Source organism: Mobula birostris, chromosome 3, assembly GCF_030028105.1.
Source record: "Mobula birostris isolate sMobBir1 chromosome 3, sMobBir1.hap1, whole genome shotgun sequence".
In the NCBI taxonomy this organism is placed as follows: domain Eukaryota; kingdom Metazoa; phylum Chordata; class Chondrichthyes; order Myliobatiformes; family Myliobatidae; genus Mobula; species Mobula birostris.
The window spans coordinates 40,640,848-40,666,184 of record NC_092372.1 but is presented as its reverse complement, the minus strand read 5'-3'; the positions used below and the strand labels follow the sequence as shown (position 1 = coordinate 40,666,184).

Genomic DNA, 25,337 nt, shown 5'->3' with positions numbered 1-25,337 from the left:
TTCCATCTTCTGAAGCTTCTTATCCATTTTGTCCTGTCTTGCCATAACTTTATCATAGCACATCTTCGTATCTCTAAGCTCTTCTCTTACTTTTCTTAATTCAGCTGTTAACTGCAATATAGCCTCTCATATCTCTATCATCTCCTTTACTTCCAATCGCTTCCAATTCTTCCTCCTCTTCTTCATCTGTGTTCTCTGCAGAATCCAATTCTGACTCTGAGTCATTTTCAATTGCAGTGGCTGTCGGTTCTTGTAGTTTGCGTTGTGTCGATTTGCGCATGCGCATTTCCGGTGTCTTCTTCGAAGAAGCCGTTACCACCGCCATTGCTCCCTGTTCTATCGAAGGAGATCCAACCTGAGTCCGAGGCTCCATCGTTGCAGTAGGCCCTTTTTTCTTCCCGTCTCGCGGCTGCTTCGCAACAGCAGACTTCTTTTGTTGTGGTTTAGGAGGCATATCGTAAAGTAGTCTTACAAAGTTTATAAATAGTTTTCAGAAAATATTTACTAACTTTGTTTTGTTTAAACGGTACTTTACTGATTTGTTGCGGGAGAGCTGGATTTACACGTCTTAATCCCACGTCATCACGTGATGCCCCCCCCGGCTATGGGAGATTTGAAGGCACTGCTGATAGGGTTGATGGGAACCTCCAAATTAAAAGAGCTGATGGAAACGGCTGGACTACTAAATGCGTTCAGCCCAATGACTGACGAGACCTGCTTTGACCAAGTGAGGCAGAGGGTATGGCAGGCCCTCAGGAAGCTTTACCCACCCAAAGTGGACCCCAAAGCTTTGAAAGGGAATCCGCTGGGGGATACTGAGAATCCAGCAGCCTATGCAGAAAATCAGTTGAAAAGGTGGAGCCTGGAGACTGAGCAAGAAGTGGAAGGCAACTCGTTTATGACCACACTGTTCTGAACCACCGTTTCGGACGCAGTGCCTCTGCAAGTTAAATCTAAACTGGAGGAAGTGGTCGGACTGATGTCAATGAACTCACAAGAATTTCGAGACCACGTAGTCCATGTGGTTGAGAAATATCGGAAAGACAGACGGAAGCTGATTGAGCAGCAGGAAGAGGTGCAAAGAAAGCTAATGCAAATGCAGCTTGAAGAACTCAAAAAGAAGGAAAAAGAGAAGGAAAAAAAGATGCTGCCAGTAGCACCCGATTTGAGTGCAACTGTTGAAATGAATGAAGCACCATTGTACGGAGGAATCGGTTGCGCTGTCAGACGGGGGCCGGAAAACCCCATGCCAATAATAAACGTCTTTGGAGGAGCATTCCCACGAATGCCCTATCAGGAACAGAATAAATTTAAACAGCAGCCCAGACAGGACTGGAAATCCCAAGACGGAGAGACAGAGAGGTTATGGACAGCGAGGGTCGGTGAGGAGACAAGGGGAGAGAGAGACACTGTGCTGGGGGTGTAACCAGCCAGGACACATGAGAAGAGACTGTTCACTCAGGTCATGGCCCGTCACATACCAGCAGGGACCGATGAGAGGGGAACTGCAGGTTAGCCAAGGATCAGCCCCCACGGGCACAGGCGGACCCGTGAACCCTTATGCAAGATGCTAGGTGTGCCCAGAGAACCCAGGTGGGAAGGGACATTACCCAGTGATAACAAAGGGAGGCGGAAATAGCTTTTAATGCTATTAAACAGAAATTGCAGTCAGCCCCAGTGTTAGTTTTGCCTGACTATGAGAAGGACTTTCATTTGTATGTATCCAACAGGCAGGAAGGCTAAGTTGCAGCTGTTCTAACACAAGAGACAGTCACAGGAGAAGCAAAACAACCAATAGCATACTATAGTGCGAAATTGGATGAAGTGGCTCAGGGGTACCCACCCTGTTATCAGGGACTAGCAGCATTGTACTATGCCTATGAAAAGGTATCATCCGTGACCATGGGCTACCCTGTGATCCTGTACACGCACCACAAGGTAACAGAATTACTGGAAAGAGGTAAAATTGTGTTGACACCAGCCAGAATAACAGCATATCAGATGTTATTGACATTTCCAGATATAACTATGCAGAGATGTACTACCAGTAATATAGCTGATTATGTCCCCTTGGGTCATGAAGGAGAACCCCATGACTGTGTAAGGGAAACAATGGCATTTGCCAAGTTAAGAGCAGATTTACGATCTGAACCACTAGAAGAGGAAGATAAAAAGGTCTTGTTTGTAGATGGCTCCTGTTATAGGGATTATGATGGAAATCATGCAGGTTTCTCAGTAGTGCAACAGGATCAGACAAGCTCCAGAACTATTAGAATGGAAGCTTGCCCCCAACTGTGTTCTGTCCAGTTAGCGGAAATCAAAGCCCTGACAGCAGCGTGTAAAATGATGCAAGATGAGAAAGTAGACATTTATACTGGTTCGGCATATGCGCATGGGATGGATCATTGTGCAAGGGGGGGAAGTGATAAGGAAAATAAAAAAGGACAGTTTTTGGTCGCCTTATTTACAGGCTTCAGTAGATCATGTGCTGTTGCAGTGCGAGATATGTGCACAGAATAATGTTCGGAAAGGAATTACAACCCCAATAAGTCATATACCCGTGCCCGAAGGGCCATTTAAACATTTAGTGATTGACTACATAGTGTTACGTACCCCGTAACTGGGTTGCCAAACCAGCAGAAATGGACCACTTAGTTGGAGTCTGGTTAACAGAAACTAATAAAGTTTTATTAAAGAAATAAGTAACACAGTACTCTAATCGTACGGATATAAATGCAACAGGTTAGCAATGATAAAACACACAGGTACACAGAACTAGGGTAATAGGAATCAATCAAGCTCTATCACAGTCTAGGGGTAAAATGATCAGTCTCAAGTGACGCAGAGTTCAGTTCAGCTTAGTACAGTTCGCAGTAATCGTTGTTGTGAGAGAGAGAGAGAGAGAGAGAGAGAGAGAGAGAGAGAGAGAGAGAGAAAGAGAAAATTTGCAAATCTGATTCAGACCTTTGATGTTCTTCGCAGTTAGCTTTTGGGCAAACCCTTTTAATGTCTTCTGTGGTCACCGACTGTGACCCCTCCGTTCCGGATACGACCGTTCTTCCACGGTGAACCCGGCACCCAGGCAAGGGCGGACACACACACCAGGTTCCCGCCGATTGTACCCTTTCACCCTGTGCGTCTATGGTCGGTTCCCGCGACCACACCTCCAAACTCCCACCAAATTGTGGGGGCACACCGCTCTTCCAGGGTCTCGTTATCTCGTGATCTCGTGGTGTGTGTTGTGCCTCAGTGAACCTGTTCTTTTTATTCCCCTGCTGGGGTATTGCCTGTCCATCAAACTTCAAACAGTTCAGATTCAAAGCAATCAGTCTGTCAATATTCTGAAATATGTTTCTTTCTCGTTAATCTCTCTCTTCTCTCTTATTAGCATTTTGAATGTTTTTCCATTGTCTGACTTATCTCTCTCATTAGCATCAATCTTCTGATAACTTGGTTTTTCGTCACAGTAGATATGATAAGGACAGTAGGAGGGGAAAGGTACATGTTAGTAGTAATTGATAGATTCAGTAGATGGGTAGAAGTGGTACCCTCGAAAGATCATGGGGCAGGAACAGTGGTAAAATTCCTGACAAATGAGGTGATCCCAAGATTCAGAATACCTACAGAAGTCAGCTCAGACAACGGTTCAGCGTTTATCCAAAAGGTGGTCAAATTAGTATTGCAAGCACTAAGAATAAAGCAGAAGTTTGGATGCGTGTATCACCCTCAATCGCAGGGCATGGTGGAAAGAATTAACGGGACTCTAAAAACCAAACTGAATAAAATTTGTGTGGGTACTAAACTCAACTGGATTGACGCGCTACCGTTAGCTTTAATGAGTTACCGCATGCAAACTAATCGAGTGACGTGTCTAACACCACATGAAATGCTAACCAGAAGGCCCATGCCAGTGCCCCAGTGGAGAGGACCATACAAAGGGCCTAGCTTGGAACAATTGGAAGTAGAATTAAAACAATACATGCAGCAACTAACCATGATACATAAGTCTATCTATGCACAGGAAAAAACAGAAAGAGCCAGAGATCGTGCAAAGGGAAGGACCAATCAAGCCAGGAGATCAGGTTTATGTGCGAGCTTTTCAAAGAAAGTGGAATGAACCAAGAAGGGAAGGGCCTTTTACGGTAACCAAGGCGTCACCCACTGCAGTTCAGGTAGAGGGACGTTCCACCTGGTACCATCTCAATCACTGCACCAGAGCAGTCTCGCAGGTACAGTCAGGTGTGGAGCCTGAGGTAAGTGGTGAAGAGGAACGGATAGCAGGGGATAGACAAGAAGAACAAGAAGCTGTCACTGTACCACAGGAGTTTGATCAGACGATAAGGGAAGCTTTTGGTTTTGAGAACAGGTCTGATGACCCTAAGGATGGGGTTGTGGATAGTAGTACTCCTTCAGACAGTGAGGATGACTTGGGAGTGACCAGTTTGCCCCTTGGGATGATACACCCACAAACCCCTGTACGGACCCAGAAGGGGTGCTATAAAGAATGCTGTGTGAAAACATTGACAGGCATTCAGTGGCAGACATACAGAGCCTAGTCCACTCTCTTTCTCAGCTTTACTTTGCAAATTAAAGTTTAAAATTTCTTGGAGAATCTTCGGTGCTTCCTTGTCATTTGTAAAAACCACGACATTATTAATTACTACATTATTTTCGGTAACTAACCTTTTGTGCGCTGGTTGAAAAACATGTGTGCACGTGCACATGCACACAGCTTAGAGGGAGCATAGGTCAGAGGGTGGTAAATCTGTGGAATTTGTTGCCATGATTGGCTGTGGAGGCCAAGTCACTGGGTGTATTTCAGGCAGGTTCTTGATTAGCCATAGGGTATGAGGAGAAGCAGGGGAGTGGGGATGACTGGAAGAACTGGATCAGCCCATGATTGAATGGCGGAGCGGACTTGATAGGCTGAATGGCCTTCTTCCGCTCCTATATCTTATGGTTTTATGGAATAGACCCTAACGTTCTTTTGAATCACACCGTCCAACAACCCACCGATTTATCTCTAGCCTAACACAGAACATAGAATAGTACAGCACAGTACATGCCCTTCAGCCCACAATGTTGTGCTGACCCTCAAACCCTGCCTCCCATATAAGCTCCCACCTTAAATTCCTCCATATACCTGTCTAGTAGACTCTTAAACTTCACTAGTGTATCTGCCTCCACCACTGACTCAGGCAGTGCATTCCACGCACCAACCACTCTCTGAGTAAAAACCTTCCTTTAATATCCCCCTTGAACTTCCCACCCCTTACCTTAAAGCCATGTCCTATTGTACTGAGCAGTGGTGCCCTGAGGAAGAGGCGCTGGCTGTCCACTCTATCTATTCCTCTTAATATCTTGTATACCTCTATCATAGAACCATAGAAACTACAGCACAGAAACAGGCCTTTTGGACCTTCTTGGCTGTGCCAAACCATTTTCTGCCTAGTCCCACTGACCTGCACACGGACCATATCCCTCCATACACCTCTCATCCATGTATCTGTCCAATTTATTCTTAAATGTTACAAAAGAACCCACATTTACCACCTCGTCTGGCAGCTCATTCCATACTCCCACCACTCTCTGTGTGAAGAAGCCCCCCACTAATGTTCCCTTTAAACTTTTCCCCCCTCACCCTTAACCCATGTCCTTTGGTTTTTTTCTCCCCTTGCCTCAGTGGAAGAAGCCTGCTTGCATTCACTCTATCTATACCCATCATAATTTTATATACCTCTACCAAATATCCCCTCATTCTTCTACGCTCCAGGGAATAAAATCCTAACCTATTCAACCTTTCTCTGTAACTGAGTTTCTCAAGTCCCGGCAACATTCTTGTAAACCTTCTCTGCACTCTTTCAACCTTATTTATATCCTTCCTGTAATTTGGTAACCAAAACTGAACACAATACTCCAGATTTGGCCTCACCAATGCCTTATACAACCTCAACATAACATTCCAGCTCTTATACCCAATACTTTGATTAATAAAGGCCAATGTACCAAAAGCTCTCTTTACGACCCTATCTACCTGTGACGCCACTTTTAGGGACTTTTGTATCTGTATTCCCAGATCCCTCTGTTCCACTGCACTCCTCAGTGCCTTACCATTAACCCTGTATGTTCTACCTTGGTTTGTCCTTCCAATATGCAATACCTCTCACTTGTCTGCATTAAACTCCATCTGCCATTTTTCAGCCCATTTTTCCAGCTGGTTCAAGTCCCTCTGCAGGCTCTGAAAACCTTCCTCGCTGTCTACTACACCTCCAATCTTTATATCATCAGCGAATTTGCTGATCCAATTTACCACATTATCATCCAGATCATTGATATAGATGACAAATAACAATGGACCCAGCACTGATCCCTGTGGCACACTAGTCACAGGCCTCCACTCGGAGAAGCAATTCTCTACTACCACTCTTTGGCTTCTTCCATTAAGCCAATGTCTGATCCAATTTACCACCTCTCCATGTATACCTAGCGACTGAATTTTCCTAACTAACCTCCCATGCAGGGCCTTGTTAAAGGTCTTACTGAAGTCCATGTAGACAATATCCACTGCCTTCCCTTCATCCACTTTCCTGGTAACCTCCTCGAAGAACTCCAATAGATTGGTCAATCATGACCTACCACGCACAAAGCCATGTTGACTCTCCCTAATAAGTCCCTGTCTATCCAAATGCTTGTAGATTCTGTCTCTTAGTATTCCCTCCAATAACTTACCTACTACCGACGTTAAACTTACTGGCCTATAATTTCCCGGATTACTTTTTGATCCTTTTTTAAACAACGGAACAACATGAGCCACTCTCCAATCCTCTGGCACCTCACCTGTAGACAGCGACATTTTAAATATTTCTGCCAGGGCCCCTGCAATTTCAACACTAGTCTCCTTCAAGGTCCGAGGGAACACCCTGTCAGGTCCTGGGGATTCATCCACTTTAATTTTCCTCAAGACAGCAAGGACCTCCTCCTTTTCAATCTGTACAGTTTCCATGATCTCACTACTTGATTCTCTTAATTCCATAGACTTCATGCCAGTTTCCTTAGTAAATACAGACGCAAAAAACCTATTTAAGATCTCCCCCATTTCCTTTGGTTCGGTACATAGCCGACCACTCTGATCTTCAAGAGGACCAATTTTATCCCTTACAATCCTTTTGCTCTTAATATACCTGTAAAAGCTCTTTGGATTATCCTTCTCTTTGACTGCCAAAGGAACCTCATGTCATCTTTTAGCCCTCCTGATTTCCTCCTTAAGTATTTTCTTGCACTTCTTATACTCCTCAAGCACCTTATTTACTCCCTGCTTCCTATACATGTCATACAACTCCCTCTTCTTCTTTATCAGAGTTGCAATATCCCTTGAGAACCAAGGTTCCTTATTCCTATTCACTTTGCCTTTAATCCTGACAGGAACATACAAATTCTGCACTCTCAAAATTTCTCCTTTGAAGGCCTCCCACCTACCGATCACATCCTTGCCAGACAACAACCTGTCCCAATCCACACTTTTTAGATCCTTTCTCATTTCTTCAAATTTGGCCTTCTTTCAGTTAAGAACCTCAACCCTAGGACCAGATCTATCCTTGTCCATGATCAAGTTGAAACTAATGGTGTTATGATCACTGGAACCAAAGTGCTTCCCTGCACAGACTTCTGTCACTTGTCCTAACTCGTTTCCTAACATGAGATCCAATATTGCATCCCCTCTAGTTGGTCCCTCTATATATTGATTTAGAAAACTTTCCTGAACACATTTTACAAACTCTAAACCATCTAGACCCCTAACACTATGGGAGTCCCAATCAATATATGGAAAATTAAAATCCCCTACCACCACAACTTCATGTTTCCTGCAGATGCCTGCTATCTCACTGCAGATTTGCTCTTCCAATTCTCATTGACTATTGGGTGGTCTATAATACAATCCCACTAATGTGGCCATACCTTTCCTGTTTCTCAGCTCCACCCATAACACTCAGTAGACAAGCCCTCTAATCTGTCCTGCCTGAGCACTGCTGTAATATTTTCCCTAACAAGCAATGCTACTCCCCCACCTTTCATTCCTCTGCCTCGATCACATCTGAAACATCGGAACCCTGGAATATTAAGCTGCCAGTCCTGCCCCTCCTGTAGCCAAGTTTCACTAATTGCTATAACGTCATAATTCCACGTGTCAATCCACGCTCTCAACTCATCCGCCTTCCCCGCAATACTCCTAGCATTGAAATATATACACCTCAGAAGATTTTTACCACCACTCACAACCTTTCTGTTAGAGGATTTGCTTGAACTTTTAATAACATTTATTTTCACCCCAGCCACACTGTCAGCTCTGGCACTCTGGTTCCCATCCCCCTGCAAATCTAGTTTAAAGCCTCCCCAATAGCACTAACAAACCTCCCTGAAAGGATATTGGTCCCCCTGTAGTTCAAGTGTAACCCGTCTCTCTTGTACAGGTCCCACCTGCCCCAGAAGAGGTCCCAATTATCCTGAAATCTGAAACCCTGCCCCCTACACCAGTTCCTCAGCCACTTGTCCATCCTCCAGAGCATCCTATTCCTACTCTCACGTCTCCTCTCATCCTCCTTCTCTCCAAAGAGTATAAAGTCCTAGCTCCCTTAATCTCTGATCATAATGCATACTCTCTGAGCCAGGCAGCATCCTGGTAAATCTTCTCTGTACCCTTTCCAATGCTTCCACATCCTTCCTATAGTGAGGCGACCAGAACTGGACACAGAACTAATCACAGGAAAATTTAAAATGACCAATTAACCCACTAACTGGTACATATCTGCACTGTGCATGGAAACTGGAACATCCCGAGGAAATCCACACACACAGAGGAAGGAATGTACAAACTTGCTTACAGAGGACATCAGAACTGAACTCTGAACTCCGATGTCTAAGCTGTAGCAGCATCACACTAACTGCTATGCTACCGTGACGCCCACTGGAATTTCTGGGTTCTTCCTGCATTGGTGTGTGTTGCTAAGAATTAGTCTGTATATTCCGTGAGATCAGTAAGCACCACTGTGTGGGAACTGCTAACTCTTTGCAATCCACAAAGCCCTTACTTCCCATACTTCCAAATTATACTTCCCTTTATATTAAAATGCCCTATATGGGAAAAAAAGATGGGCATTTTGAAATTTGTAATCATGTCCAACTTTAGCTTGTTGGAGTAGATGGCTTTGGAGCAAAAAGCACTATATTTAATTTGGGTTGCACAATCTAAGTGGCAAAGGCTCAAAAATTTCTCATTATGTCATAATAAATGATTTGCCCTGCATCTACTATATCCTAAAAATCTTGAAGGTGTAAGATGCTGCTAGAATCTCACTGACTGGGAGGTATAAAAGAATCAACGTCGCAAATGCATCACGCTGCACTCAGATTTCTGGGTGTAGATTTTATCCGAGAACTCGAGTTTCACTGTAGTCTGTGTACCTATCCAGTACCTGATTGAGAACATTTGTGGAATGTGAGATTCAGGAATAGTGTTTATTGCAGAAGGCTCTTTTGTGTCAGCTGTCTGAGAACATTCTCAAATTATTTGTTGTTGATAAATCGAACTTTTACAAAACAGGGAAGTATTTGCAGCAATGCACAGTGACCAAATTTCATGCTAATGTGGTCACAATCAATAATCACTGGAAATAGACAGCCACAGCACCCACCAGAACTTGCTGGCTTAGTCCAGCATTTGTGGATATTGCTCAGAATTAGTCTGTATATTTCACAAGATGAGTTTAGCACCATTATGTGTTAAAATGCTCAAATTAGGATCTGTTGTTTTGCAAAAAAAAAAGGTAGCAGGAAGCTGTCGCTTAACCAGCAGCTACTCCATATAGACAAAGTTGAGCTTATTGTCAAATGCACAAGTACATGTACAGTTGCATGAAAGCAGCTTTCAGAAGAGAAACATAGATTATACACAGTGTTTTACAAGAAAACACAAATAAAGGAAAGAAAAAACAAAGTTAATTTTAGTTCAAAGCAGTCAAAACGGTAATAAAGTTGCTATACTCTAGTGATTAGGGTTTCGTCTATTGGCTCAAGAACAAATGGTTGAAGGGAAATAGTTGTTTTTGAATTTGGTGGGGTTGCACTACAAGTTTCTGCACCTCCTGCTCGACGGTAGATGCAAGAAGATGGCATGACCCAAGTGGTGGAAACCTTTGATGATAGATGTTGCCTTCTTGAGGCAGTGTCCCCTGTAGGTACTACTGGTGGTGGTGTGGGATGTTCGGGCAGATGGGGCTCGTCACCCGTGGTTGGCAGCTCACCTAGAAGGAAATCTCTGATCTCAAACCTCCGCTGCCTTTCGGCTATACCCACTCATGGGGAAGGCTTCAGGAGTAAACCCCGAGGGAAAAATCCGGAGCTGGAATCCCAAAGGCAGTCCTGTATTGAGGCCAACACTGACTGGCAAGTACTGTGACACTGCTGGTACCAAATTGGATAGGTCCCGGCAGTTCCTTTGGGTACATCAGATGTGTGGGGAGAGGGAGCTTGCTACATGGGCAACAGCTTGGCCCAGGCTTGAGTATCTAGACAGCTAGGACACAACATCCAAGGCCGACCCTAACTGATGAAGGTCTTTTCAAGGAATGGCCCATGATGTGTTGGACAGAGGCCACTACTCTCTGCAGCTTCTCATGTTCCTGTGCATTTGAATTACTGTACCAGGCAATGGTGCAACCAGTCAGGATACTTTGAACATATATCTGTTGAAGTTTGTTAGTGTTTTCAATTACATGTTGAACCTCCTTAACTTCCCAAGAAAGTAAAGACACTGGCACACTTTCCATGTGATTGCATTTAGGTGCTGGGTCCAGAGCTGGTCATCTGCAAATGTCCCAATGTAGATTGGTGCATGCTCGGCCTCCTTCCCCCTCCTTCAGTAAACAGTCTGCACTTTAGTTTTCCTGACATTGAGGGTGGAGTAGTTTATGCAGCTCCACTCAACCACATAACTCATCGTCACTTGTGATTGGCCCAACATCAGCAAACTTGAAGATGGCATTGAAGCTGTGTTTAGGCAAATAATCATACATGTAGGTAGAGTAGAACAGGGGTTAAAAACACAGCCTCGAGGTGCACCTGTTTTGGATAGTCACTGAAGATGGGATGTTCTTGCCGATCATCATTGATTGAGGTCTGCCAATAAGGAAGTCAAGTATCCAGTTGAAAAAGGATGTTCGGGGCACAGGTCTTGAAGTTTATAGATTTCTCTACTGACGGAAAGGGCACCAGACCTGAATATATAATCCATTCTACACAAAAGGAGACTAATGCACAGATGCACCACAAGGCTGTATGCTTAGCCCTCTGCTCTACTTGTTTTACACTTACAAATGTGTAGCTAAGCACAGCTCCAATGCCATATTCAAGTTTGCTGATAACATCACTGGCCAAATCAAAGGTGGTGATAAATCAGAATATAGGAGGAAGATAGAAAATCTGGCTGAATGGTGTCATAACAACATCTCTCTCAATGTTAGCAAGACAAAGGAGCTGATTATAGACTTCAGGAGAGGGAAACCAGAGGTCCATAAGCTAGTCCTCATTGGAGAATCGGAGGTGGAGAAGGTCAGCAACATTAAATTCCACAGTGTTATCATTTCAGAGAACCTGTCCTGGGCCCAGCATGTAAGTGCAATTCTGATGAAAACACAGCAGTGCCTCTCCTTAGGAGTTTGCAAAGATTTGGCATGACGTCTAAAACTGACAAAATTTTGATAAATCTAAAACTTTAGATGTGTAGTGGCTGCATCACAGACTGGTATGGATACACTGATGTCCTTAAATGAAAAATCCTACCAAAAAAAAGTGGATACGGCCCACTCCATCATGAGTATAGCCCTCTTCACCATTGAGCACATCTACATGAAATGCTTTCATAGGAAAACAGCATCAGAGACCCCCACCACTGCGCTCCTTTCTCACTGCTACCACCAGGGAGAAGGTACAGGAGCCTCAGGACACACACCACCAGCTTCAGGAACAGTCATTACCCCTCAACCATCAGGCTCTTGGACCAAAGGGGGTACCTTCACTCAACTTCACTTGACCCAACATTGAAATGTTCCCACAACCACTTTCTTCAACTCATGTTCATAATATTGATTGCTGATTTATTTATTATTTTTTTTTATTTGCACAGTTTGCTGTCTTTTGCACATTGGTTAAATGCCTAAGTTGTGCAGTCTTTTATTGATTCTGTTATGATTATTATTCTATTATGATTTATTGAGTATGCCTGCAAGAAAATGAATCTCAGAATTGTATATCGTGGCATATATTTACTCTGATAATAAATTTACTTTGCATTTTGAGCTTTAATGTTCCATGTTGACCAACAGGCTAAAGTTTCTGCCTTGGAATATGCAGATTGCCATTTTATTTTAATTTTGTCCGTTGTCTACCTTGGAAATGCATGTTTTTGCAACTGGGTTCAAATCGCTCAGTTAATTTATTGCAGTCTATGCCAAGATAGGAATAATGAACAAAGAAAATCTTCAAAAATGCAAACACGAGGAAAGCTGCAGATGCTGGAATTTCAAGCAACACACATAAAAGTTGCTGGTGAACGCAGCAGGCCAGGCAGCATCTATAGGAAGAGGTACAGTCGACATTTTGGGCCGAGACCCTTCATCAGGACTAACTGAAAGAAGAGATAGTAAGAGGTTTGAGAGGGGGAGGGGGAGATCCGAAATGATAGGAGAGGACAGGAGGGGGAAGGGATGGAGCCAAGAGCTGGAAAGTCGGTTGGCAAAAGGGATATGAGAGGATCATGGGACGGACGGGAGGCCTAGGGAGAAAGAAAGGGGGAGGGGGGAAGCACAGAGGATGGGCAAGGAGTATAGTGAGAAGGACAGAGTGAGAAAAAGGAGAGAGAGAAAAGATACATAATAATAATAATAATGATAAAAGATAAATAAATAACAGATGCGGTACGAAGGGGAAGTGGGGCATTAGCGGAAGTTAGAGAAGTCAATGTTCATGCCATCAGGTGGAAGGCTACCCAGACGGAATATAAGGTGTTGTTCCTCCAACCTGAGTGTGGCTTCATCTTTACAGTAGAGGCGGCCGTGGATAGACATGTCAGAATGGGAATGGGACGTGGAATTAAAATGTGTGACCACTGGGAGATCCTGCTTTCTCTGGCGAAAGTGTTCAGAGAAATGGTCTCCCACCCTGCGTTGGGTCTCGCCAATATATAGAAGGCCACATCGGGAGCACCGGACGCAGTATATCACCCCAGCCGACTCACAGGTGAAGCGTCACCTCACCTGGAAGGACTGTCTGGGGCCCTGAATGGTGGTAAGGGAGGAAGTGTAAGGGCATGTGTAGCACTTGTTCTGCTTACAAGGATAAGTGCCGGGAGGGAGATCGGTGGGAAGGGATGGGGGGGGGGGGCGGGGGAATGGACAAGGGAGTCGCGCAGGGAGCGATCCCTGTGGAAAGCAGAGAGAGTGGGGGAGGGAAAGATGTGCTTAGTGGTGGGATCCCGTTGGAGGCGGCGGAAGTTACGGAGAATAATATGTTGGACCCGGAGGCTGGTGGGGTGGTGGGTGAGGACAAGGGGAACCCTATTCCTAGTGGGGTGGTGGGAGGATGGGGTGCGAGCAGATGTGCGTGAAATGGGAGAGATGCGTTTGAGAGCAGAATTGATGGTGGAGGAAGGGAAGCCCCTTTCTTTAAAAAAGGAGGACATCTCCTTCATCCTGGAATTAAAAGCCTCATCCTGAGAGCAGATGCGGCGGAGACGGAGGAATTGTGAGAAGGGGATGGCATTTTTGCAAGAGACAGTGTAAGAAGAGGAATAGTCCAGATAGCTGTGAGAGTCAGTAGGCTTATAGTAGACATCAGTAGATAAGCTGTCTCCAGAGATAGAGACAGAAAGATCAAGAAAGGGGAGGGAGGTGTTGGAAATGGACCAGGTAAAATTGAGGGCAGGGTGAAAGTTGGAGGCAAAGTTAATGAAGTCAATGAGCTCAGCATGCGTGCAGGAAGCAGCGCCAATGCAGTTGTCGATGTAGCGAAGGAAAATTGGGGGACAGATACCAGTATAGGCTTGGAACATGGACTGTTCCACAAAGCCAACAAAAAGACAGGCATAGCTGGGACCCATACAGGTGCCCATGGCTACACCTTTAGTTTGGAGGAATTGGGAGGAGCCAAAGGAGAAATTATTAAGAATAAGGACTAATTCTGCTAGATGGAGTAGAGTGGTGGTAGAGGGGAACTGGTTAGGTCTGGAATCCAAAAAGAAGCAGATAGCTTTGAGAGCTTCCTGGTGGGGGATGGAAGTATATAGCGACTGGACGTCCATGGTGAAAATAAAGCGGTGGGGGCCAGGGAACTTAAAATCATCCAAAAGTTTCAGGGCGTGAGAAGTGTCACGAACATAGGTAGGAAGGGATTGAACAAGGGGGGATCAAACAGTGCTGACTTATGCAGAAACGAGTTCGGTGGGGCAGGAGCAAGCTGAGACAATGGGTCTACCTGGGCAGGTTTGTGGATCTTGGGTAGGAGGTAGAAACGGGAAGTGCGAGGTGTGGGAACTTTAAGGTTGGTAGCAGTGGATGGGAGATCCCCTGAGCAGATAAAGTTGGTGATGATGTGGGAGACAATGACCTGGTGCTCCTTAGTGGGGTCATGATCGAGGGGTAAATATGCATTTCTGACACTGGAAGATAAATGTCCTTACTTCGTGTGCCGTTGTTGCAAAAACTTATACAATATAGAGTATATTATTTTCAAGTTAACCTGGACCTATGTGGCTGAGTATGGATGAGAAGGTTCAAAGGTGTTTTCTGATGGCTAATTTGGAGCATGCATTTTGTAAAGTTTAATTTTAAGCAGTTCTGTCTCAATGACATCAAATAAGTCAATCTTAAAGATGAATTGCAAAAGGGAGACAAGTTATGGAAAAACTAATGATTGTGTGAAAACCACTTTTAGAATAACAGTTTTCAGAAATGTAAGTATATTTAAGGAATGAGCCCAAAGGATTTTATAAATTTGGACTATGATCCAGATCATGATACAAGTTCATGAACACACATCTCTGTTTGTTCAAAGAATCATTCATTTTCTGTTTTAAAAGACTAACAACAGGAAGTAAGTCATTACATTTAATTTACCTGCACTAATGGCTGTGTACACCAAATGAGGTTAACAATAAAGGCAGTATCAGCAAAGATACTGATGTCCAATTACAGATCAAACCTGACAATCTAATGTCAGTAATGGAAAATCCCATGTAAAGAAAATCACGGTCTTTTTGAAAGAGAAGGAACTTCACAATCTGATATCTAAAATTCCATTTTCTCACTTTTCAGATTAAAGGACGTATTCCACCAGCCAGTGAAAATCTGTTTTTTTTTAAAAAAAGTTATGTTAATATCCCTCATCTGAAGGGGCAGGTCTTCTGCTTGTTGTATGAAATGGGTAAGACTGAAAATACCATTCTGATCGTCTTTTATGGAATGATTAAAATAACTAAAAACACACTGCAGTTCCTTGCCTAGGCCACACTCACAGCACCTCACAGCTTGTAATTCTTATCACCAACCTGAACAGGGCAATATCACAAACTGCAAGTACTTCTCATAGTAACATATTGCTTTTCCTTTCTTGAAACTGGATCCAAATGTATAACTCATGAAGAACCTAAAATTGTCTCTAAGGTGCTGTACAGCTGCAGTGTCAGAGCTGAACATTGGAAAGGAAATCCTGAAGGATTTGACAAGCCATCACATAAATAACAAATGACTGATGTGACCAACTCAGTCCTCAAGTTTTAGACTACTATTGAACTCAAAAATACTTTCCTACATCCTTACGTCTCTTCTGGATCTTTGTTGGACATTGAGGTGGTTCAGTAAAATTAGTGTAAACATTGGATTGTGGTCAAAGAAAGCTGAGAGAGAGTGAGTAACAGCAGTAGATAACTTTCAAAGTATTGGTAAAGGACACCTTGCAAGGAGACAGAGATAGAATAACCTAAGTGGTCAGCAGGATGAGTTCTATTAAGTCACATAGACCTGGAGAATACAAATGTTTAGAACTGAAAGGGGTGAACTGCAAGGCCAACTGCAAACAGGAATGACCATGTTTAGGGAGAAGGAGGCCCACAGATGGATTTAATATTCAAAGTGTGAAATATATAGTATACAGAAGTTCTATTAGAGTATTAGAATACCTTTAGAGAAACTGCCTATTGGGTACAGAAACCTTTTACTAATGATCATCTACATGACCATCTTCCCTGCATTGACTAATCTGTGTAATACTTATCAAATCCCACTAATGTGAACCTTCACTCTTTCTAACTCGAGTGTACTGTGGCTGTATTGTGTACCTACATAAAAACAAACACTGCAACAAGGCTTCTCCTACTACAGCTTCCAAATCGATGATCTCTATTATCCAGACAGATGACAGATGGTAGGCTGAGGTCTGCAGGCTTTGAATTCCACACTATTCTAACATTTGTAAGGTGCACTGGAGCAGACCCACCCCCATCAGCTTCTAGCACTCAATGGGCAATTGGCCAATTAACCCATCAATCAGCGCACTGTTGGTATCGGGTGGGATATGACTCTTCACAGGACAGATGTCGGGAGTCTTACCCATCAGCACTGAGCTTAGGATTGCAACATGGGCTGCTAGAAGTGCTCTGAAGTAGCACTTCTACAAGGTTTATCACCAAGTAGAAAGCATGCATATGGATCAAATAGTTTCATCCTGCTTCTATTTCTTACAGTGTTCTTACAGAAAGACTTGCAGTCATGTTGTGCCATTCATATTCTTGGGGAAACCCAGAATGATGTACTGAAATTAAGTACTCTCGGTGTGTACTGGACAAAGCTCAGTGACATCAATAAAAATTGAGAAAAACATGGCAAAAATATGATGGATGTAGAAACATGGAGCTGCTGCGTAGCATATGAAATTAACAAAATAATGATATTTAAAAGAAATAAATGTTTCACCTTAACTTAGGCATGTAGTTGATTTATTTTGAGTTGCTTGCTTTGTATCATTTTGGGCATTCCTCTGTTCTTTCTGGAAGTCTAAATTATGACTTTTTATTTCACCTTCTCTATTGGTAGAGATAGATTTAAAGTTGTCAGTCAACAGTTCTAATGTTTCTTTGCATGGAGAACAACTTCCTAAAATATTTTTTCAACCTAGCAAAGTGTCATTCTTTGCTTATTTCAAAACTGCCAATTTTCTTTGTTCAATAAACTTCCTTTCCAAAATTTCACATTACTATGATATGAGCAGTGCTCCTAGAATTTACACCTCACTTACCTATCACTTAGCTGGCAGCTTAACGTCATTCCCAGATGAAAAAGCAAGGGCAAGTCATACATTCCACTTTATCGGGATATTGGCCAAATTTACTGGTCATGGATTATCATTCTAGGTGGTACAATAGGAATTAACAGATCAAAGATAAGATGACAAACAATAGAACCTCAAAAATGCCTTAAGTTTGCTCCATTATTAAACACTTGTTCCTATATCTCAGTACATGCTGCTTTCTGATCCTCGTATCTCTTTACCCCTTTAGGGTAAGATTGATGGATGTTTTGGACACTAGAGTATACTTAACCACTGAAAAACCTTAACCCTTTGAGGGAGGAAATTCCAAAGATTCTCAAACTACACCTCAATTCTGAATGATTAACGTCTTATGCTAAAAATTTGCCTTGCAGTTTCAGGCAACAAGTAGTCTCTCAGCATTTAACATGTGGTGAACTACATCATGTTGCGATTTTCTCAAAATAACGTACGTACGAAGTAAACTTTGCCTTACCATTGACCATCCCGGTTTGAGAACTGCTGAATTGAGGTGCCAAACAGAACATCTGGCGGGCCTGAAAATGTTTTGGCTTTCATCACGTCAATGTTAAACGCTTGGGTTAGTTGAAGAAGACCTATGAAAAAGACATAAGCAATACAAGTCTGTGATTTGTAATTGAAGTAGTAATTGAAAATAATTGCTGCAATATTAAATAATTCTGTACTTTTGAAGCATAACTGATTAACGGTTATTATTTTACCATGCAGCAGTTTTATTTTTAAAACTCTCTTACCCCTTTCTATTTACACTTGCTGAAGTGATCCTGTATCCACTCAATTCTATGTTATTCTCAATCATTTGATTTATACATTCAGCCTATTATATCCATGCTGGCAATAATAAGCTACTGTTGTGATACTTAATTGATTAAAAAATGATAACAAGGAGGTACTGCAAAGTCTAGCAGTACTTAGTAGATAAATCATTCCGTCCGGACAAGACGAATCTGAGGTTGCTGAAGATGGAGTTTTTGGTCATGAAATCAATGGTAAACAGAATTTAAAACTGAACGGCATGTAACCTTTTAGAAATGATATTCAGGAACTGAATTAGCATTCATTTGGATTAGTGTGGATTAATTAGGGAAAACCACATGAATTTGTTAATACCAAATCATGTTTGACTACGAATTAATGAGAAAAATTTACTTTATATGGTGTATATGAATTTTCAAAGACCATTTGATAAAATAACACATTATAAGTTTGACATTAAGATTGAAATCCATGGTATTAAAAAAAAAAGACTGGAGATAAGGATAAAAATTTGGAGTAGTAGTGAAGGTCTTTTTTGTTCTGGTGGGAAACAGATGGGAAGTAGTGAAGGTCTTTTTTGTTCTGGTGGGGAACAACTGCTTTTCTTAATAGAAATTAATAGCCTGCGTTTTGGTGTCCAGTGAACACAAGAAGTTAGAAACATAGGGAATAGAAGCAGGAAGAAGCATTTGGACCTTTCAGCTTGCTCTGCTATTTGATTAGATCATATATAACAAAACAATCTTCCTGCTTTCTCCCAGATCCCTCAAATCCTCAAACATCTAAAAATCAATGAAGTCCAGTTTAAAATGAAATTAATTCCCAGGATTCAGCAGGTCTCCAGGGTAGAGAATTCTGAAGATTCACAACCTTGTGAGTTAAGGCATTTTGAGATTGTGATCCCTCACCTCCGCTGAAGGAAACGTTCTCCTCACATTTATTCCTTTAACCCTTCTAAAAGATCTATGTTTCAATGAGACCATCACTCATTCTAAACTATAAAAAAAAAGGCTTAGACATCGTACGGCCAGATTTGGGAACAACTTCTTTCCAACTGTGATAAGACTGCTGAATGGATCCAGACCTGGATCTGGGCCATACCCCCCAAATATCCGGACCTGCCTCTTGGTTTTTTTGCACTACCTTACTTTCCATTTTTCTATTTTCTATTTATGATTTATAATTTAAGTTTTTAATATTTACTATCGATCCGTAATCCAGGAAGCGGGAAGCGCAGAATCAAATATCGCTGTGATGATTGTATGTTCTAGTATTAATTGTTTGGCGACAATAAAGTATGAAGTATAAAGTCTTTTAAGGCAATTAAAATATCTATCACTTTTTAAAGTTAATAAAACTCCAATAGACTCTGGTTGCTAGTGTGATTCCCCTTTAAGACAGCGGAAGGGAGCATGCCAGTCTGGTTTAAAAGTTCGAAGGAAGTGTGGCTTTCAGCTCCCAATACCGAACATCTTGCTGGCAAACATACAGTCTCTGGTAAATAAAATGGAAGATCTCAGAGCTAGATTGCTGTACCGGGGGGCATTAGGACTTGTCGTGTAATTTTGTTTCATGGTGTCTTGGATGCCCCCTACCAGTCCAGATGTAGCCATGCAGCTCGATGGCTTCACAATTCACCACCAAAATAGTACCGCTGAATCTTCCAAAGGCAGAGGTGGTGGAGTATGCTTTATGATCAACTCCCTGTGGTGTGCAAATGTTGCGGTGCTATCCCTGTCCTGCCCATCCGACCTGGAACATCTTGTGATCAGGTGCCACCCATTTTATCTGCTGCTGGAGATTTCAGTGGGAGGAGAAGATGGCGGCGTGCCTATGCGTGCGCAGCCCTCCGGTGAAAAGTGATATCGTATCTGTTAAATAGGGGCCGTGGACAATTCTAATTTGATGGAGAATGGACGTGAAAGCACAGAGGAACATCTGCAGAAATTTCTGAAATGCTAGTTTGCTGCTGTCATTACTGCGTGGTCGGGAGTTTTTTGGAGGGTGGGCCTCAAAATCCCTGGCCTTGCCTGCTTTTGGTGACCGAGGAGGAGGTCAAATCGTTCGGACAGAGGCGCTCAGTACTCGGAGTCAGAGAGCTGATCAGAGCTCGAAGTTTTCGGATGACTCAGAGTCGGATTGTGGTCGGCATAGCAGGGAGAGTTTTTCTTCCTTCTCCCGTCTGCGTGAGATGTGGGACATTTGAGAGACTTTGAACTTACTGTGCTCATGGACTTCTTCATCAAGTTGTGGTATTGTTGCACTGTTGTAACTATATGTTATAATTATGTGGTTTTGTCAGTTTTTTCAGTCTTGGTCTGTCCTGTGTTTTGTGATATCACACCGGAGGAAATATTGTATCATTTCTTAATGCATGCATTACTAAATGACAATAAAAGAGGACTACGTGTCTTCATAATCTAATCTTGTAGCAGGGTATATCCCACCTCAGACCAGTGTCAAACAGGCTCCCGATGAAATGAGCGATGGAATAAACAGGCATGAAACCTTGATGCTGATGCCTTCCCTGTCATTTTGTAAAGGTTTAATGAGGCCAGCTCAAAAAAGTCTAGAAATAATTATTACCAATAAATTACTTGTAAAACCAGAGGAACCAACACACTGGACCGCTGAAATAGTACCACCAAGACTGCTTACCCTGCTATTCCATGGAAAGTCTGATCACCTGGCTGTACTTCTACTCCCTGGATATAGGCAGAGACTGAAAACTGCAGCATCAGTAGTGAAGACCAAGAAGATATGGACAAGGGAGGTGCAGGAGTGCTTACAGGACTGCTTTGAATTGGAGGACTGGACTGTATCCAGGAATTCATTTTCAAGTCTGAATGAGTATGCCACAGCTGTCACCGACTTCATTAAAGCCTGTGTGTATGAGTGTGTGTCTATGAGAATGTACCATACATATCCAAATCAAAAGTCATGAATGAACCAGGAGGTTCATAGTCTGCTGAACACTAGATCTGTGGCATTTAAGTCAGGCAACCCAGTACTATAGAGGAAAACCAGGAATGGAGGGCTATCTCAAAAACATAGTAGCAATTCTGAACGAGGCTGGAAGTGGAATCAAATGCCCGTCAACTCAAGCATGGCTTACAGGCAAAAGCTACAAAGCAAATCCTATCATGAATGGCAGTGATGCATCACTCCCAGGTGAGCTCAGCACCTTTCATGCACATTTTGAAAGGGAGAATAAAACAACAGCTCTGAGCATCCCTGTGGCACCTGGTGACTCCATGATCTCTGTCTCAGACACCAACGTCAGACTGTCTTTCAAGAGGGAGAACCCTCGCAAGCAAGGTGACAGGAGTACTTGGTAGGGCTCTGAAAACTTGTGCCAACCAAGACTTCTTCAATTTCTCATTGCTACAATTGGAAATTCCCACCTACTGTAAAAGGGCAACAATCACACCAGTTCCCAAGAGCAGGGTGAGCTGCCATAACAACCATCATCAGTAGCTCTCACATCTACGATGGTGGATGAATTTGAGAAGTTGGTTATGGCTAGAACTAACTCCCGTCCCTGCAAGGACCTGGTCCCACTGCAATTTGCCTATCGTCACAACGGGGCTTCGGCAGATGCTATCTCGTTGGCTCTTCTCATGGCCTTGGATCACTTGGACAATACTAATACGTATGTCACGATGCCATTTATTAACTACAGCTCAGTGTTTAGCATAATCATTCCCACACTTCTGATCGAAAAGCTCCAAAACCAAGCTTCTGTACCTCCCTCTGCAACTGGATCCTCGACACCCTAACTGGAAGTCCACAATACTTGCAGATCGAAATAACATCTGCATCTCACTGACAATCAACACTGGCGCACCTCAGGGACGTGTGCTCAGTCCATAAGACCACAAGACATAGGAGCAGAATTAGGTCATCTGGCCCATCGAGTCTGCTCCGCCATTCAATCATAGCTGATTCTTTTTTTAAAATCTCCTTCTCAACCCCAGTTCCTGGCCTTCTCCCCCTAACCTTTAATGCTATGTCCAATCAAGAACCTAGCAATCTCTGCCTTAAATACACCAAACGACTTGACCACCACAGCTGCATGTGGCAACAAATTCCACAAGTTCACCACCCTTTGACTAAAGAACTTTCTCCACATCTCTGTTTTGAAAGGGTACCCCTCTATACTGAGGCTGTGCCCTCTTGTCCTAGACTCTCCCACCATGGGAAACATCCTTTCCACATCTACTCTGTCTAGGCCTTTCAACATTTCAAAGATTTCAATGAGATCCCCCCCTCATCAATCTGAATTCCAGCGAGTACAGACCCAGAGCCATCAAACGTTCCTTGTAGGCTAACCCTTTCATTCCTGGAATCATCCTTGTGAACCTCCCCTGGACCCTCTCCAACGCCAGCACATCTTTTCTAAGATGATCAGTAATTGGAGCTATGATGTTGTGGCCATTACAGAGACTCGGATGGCTCAGGGGCAGGAATGGTTACTTAGAGTGCCAAGCTTTAGATGTTTCAGAAATGACAGGGAGGAAGTAAAAGAAGTAGTGGCATGGCAATGCTGTCAGAAATAGTGTCAAGGCCACAGAAAAAGAGGAAGTAATGGAGAGATTATCTATTGACTCTCTGTGGGTGGAAGCTCAAAACAGGAAGGGGTCAATAACTCAACTGGGTGTTTTTTTATAGATCACCCAATAGTAACAGGGGCATCGAGGAGCAGATAAGGAGACATTAAGAAAGAGGATGTGCTGGAGCCTTTGGAAAGCATCGAATTGGATAAGTCATCAGGCACAGACGAGATGTACCCCAGGCTACTGTGGGAGGCAAAGGAGGAGATTGCTGAGCCTCTGGCAATGATCCTTGCAACATGAATGGGGATGGGAGAGGTTCCGGAGGGTTGGAGGGTTGCAGATGTTGTTCTCTTATTCAAGAGAGTAGAGATAGCCCAGTGAGTCTTACTTCAGTGGTTGTTAAGTTGATGGAGAAGATACTGAGAGGCAGGATTTATGAACATTTAGAGATGCATAGTATGATTAGGAATAGTCAGCATAGCTTTGTCAAAGGCAGTCATGCCTTACGAGCCTGACTGAATTTTTTGAGGATGTGACTAAACACATTGATGAAGGTAGAGCAGTTGATGTACTGTATATGGATTTCAGCAAGGCATTTGACAAGATACCCCATTCAAAGCTTATTGAGAAACTCAGAAGGCATGGGATCCAAGTGGGCCTTGCTTTGTGGATCCAGAATTGGCTTGACCACAGAAGACAAAGAGTGTTTGTAGACGGGTCATATTCTGCATGAAGGTTGGTGACCAGTGGTGTGCATCAGGGATCTGTTCTGTGATCCCTTCTCTTCGTGATGTTTATAAATAACCTGGACGAGGAAGTGGAGGGATGGGCTAGTAAATTTGCTAATGACACAAAAGTTGGGGCTGTTATGGATAATGTGGAGGGCTGTCAGAGGTTACAGTAGGACATCGATAGGATGCAAAACTGGGTTGAAAAGTGGAGTTCAACCCAGATAAGTGTGAGGTGGTTCATTTTGGTAGGTCAAATATGATGGCAGAATATAGTATTAATGGTAAGACTCTTGGCAGTGTGGAGGATCAGCGGGATCTTGGGGTTCAAGTCCATAGGGTACTCAAAGTTGCTGCTCAGGTTGACTCTGTGGTTAAGAAGGCGTACGGCACATTGGCCTTCATCAATCGTGGGATTGAGTTTAGGAGCCGAAAGGTAATGTTACAGCTAAATAGGACTGTGGTCAGACCCCACTTGCAGTGCTGTGCTCAGTTCTGGTCACTTCACTACAGGAAGGATGTGGAACCTATGGAAAGAGTGCAGAGGAGATTTACAAGGATGTTGCCTGCATTGGGGAACATGCCTTATGAGAATAGGTTGAGTGAACTCGGCATTTTCTCCTTTTCTACTTCACCTGCCTCATTTTCTAGTGGTCTTACATCCACTCTCATTTCTCTTTTATTTGCAACATACTTGAAAAAACTTCTACTGTCTACTTTGATATTATTTGCTAGCTTGCTTTCATATTTCATCTTTTCCCTTCTAATGATTTTTTTAGTTGCTCTCCATTGGTTTTTTTAAAATGTCTGAATCCTCTATCTTCCCACTAATTTTTGCTTTGTTGTATGCCCTTACTTTTGTTCTTACAATAGCTTTGACTTCCCTTGCCAGCCACAGCTATACTATTTTACCATTTAAGTATTTCTTCATTTTTGGAATACACATGTCCTACACCTTCCCCATTTTTCCCAGAAACACACGCCATTGCTGCTCTGCTGACATCCCTGCCAGCAACTCCTTCCAATTTACTTTGGCCAAATCCTGTCTCATACCACTAAAATATCCTTTAATCCACTGAAATACAGCTACATGGGACTTTACTTTCTCCCTATCAAATATCAAGTTGAACACAACCATATTGTAATCACTGGTTCCTAAGAGTTCTTTTACCTTGAGCTCCCTAATCGCCTTTGGTTCATTACGTAACACCCAATCCAGTATGTCTGATCCCCTAGTAGGCTCAACGACAAACTGCTCTAAAAAGCTATCTCTTCAGCTTTCAAAAAATTCGCTCTCTTGAGATCCATTACCAACGTGATTTTCTCAACCGATCTGCATGTTTAAAATCTCCCATGACTACCATAACATTGCCCTTTTGACTCCCCTTTTCCATTTCCTGTTGTAACCTGTGGTCCACCTCCTAGCCATTGTTGGGAGGCCTGTATATAACTGCCATCAACATTCTTTTACCCTTGCAGTTTCTTAACTCAACCCACAAGGATTCAACATCTTCCGATCTTATGTCACATCTTTCTACTGATTTGATGCCATTCTTGTAATAGGTCACTGAAATCCAATCAGAATCAGGTTTATTTTCGCCGACTGATATGTCACTAAATTTGTTGTTTTGCAGTAGTACAGTGCAAAAACATAAAAGTCCTTTAAATTACAAAATAAATAAATAATGCAAAAGAAGGAATAATAAAGGCGGGAGGAGAGAGAGCAGCGCGCTGCACGTGTGCAGCCCTCCGGTAAAAAGTGATATCTTATCCGTTAAATAGGGGCCGTGGACAATTCTGACTTGATGGAGACAGATGTGAAAGCACAGAGGAACATCTGGAAAAATTTCTGAAACGCTCGTTCGCTACTGTCATTATTCTGCGGTTGGGAATCTTTCGGAGG

The 25,337-nt window shown here is 43.0% G+C and overlaps 1 protein-coding gene across 3 annotated transcripts in view; it reads right to left on the bottom strand.

The window, feature by feature from the left end:
- The window catches only part of LOC140194983 (integrin alpha-2-like), a 177,920-nt gene that overhangs the window by 125,547 nt on the left and 27,036 nt on the right, over nt 1-25,337 (bottom strand). For all 3 annotated transcript variants that reach the window (XM_072252498.1, XM_072252497.1, XM_072252496.1), the window contains exon 2: nt 17,849-17,969. In XM_072252498.1, the coding sequence (XP_072108599.1) occupies nt 17,849-17,969 (121 nt within the window). The remainder of the gene's footprint in view (nt 1-17,848; nt 17,970-25,337) is intronic.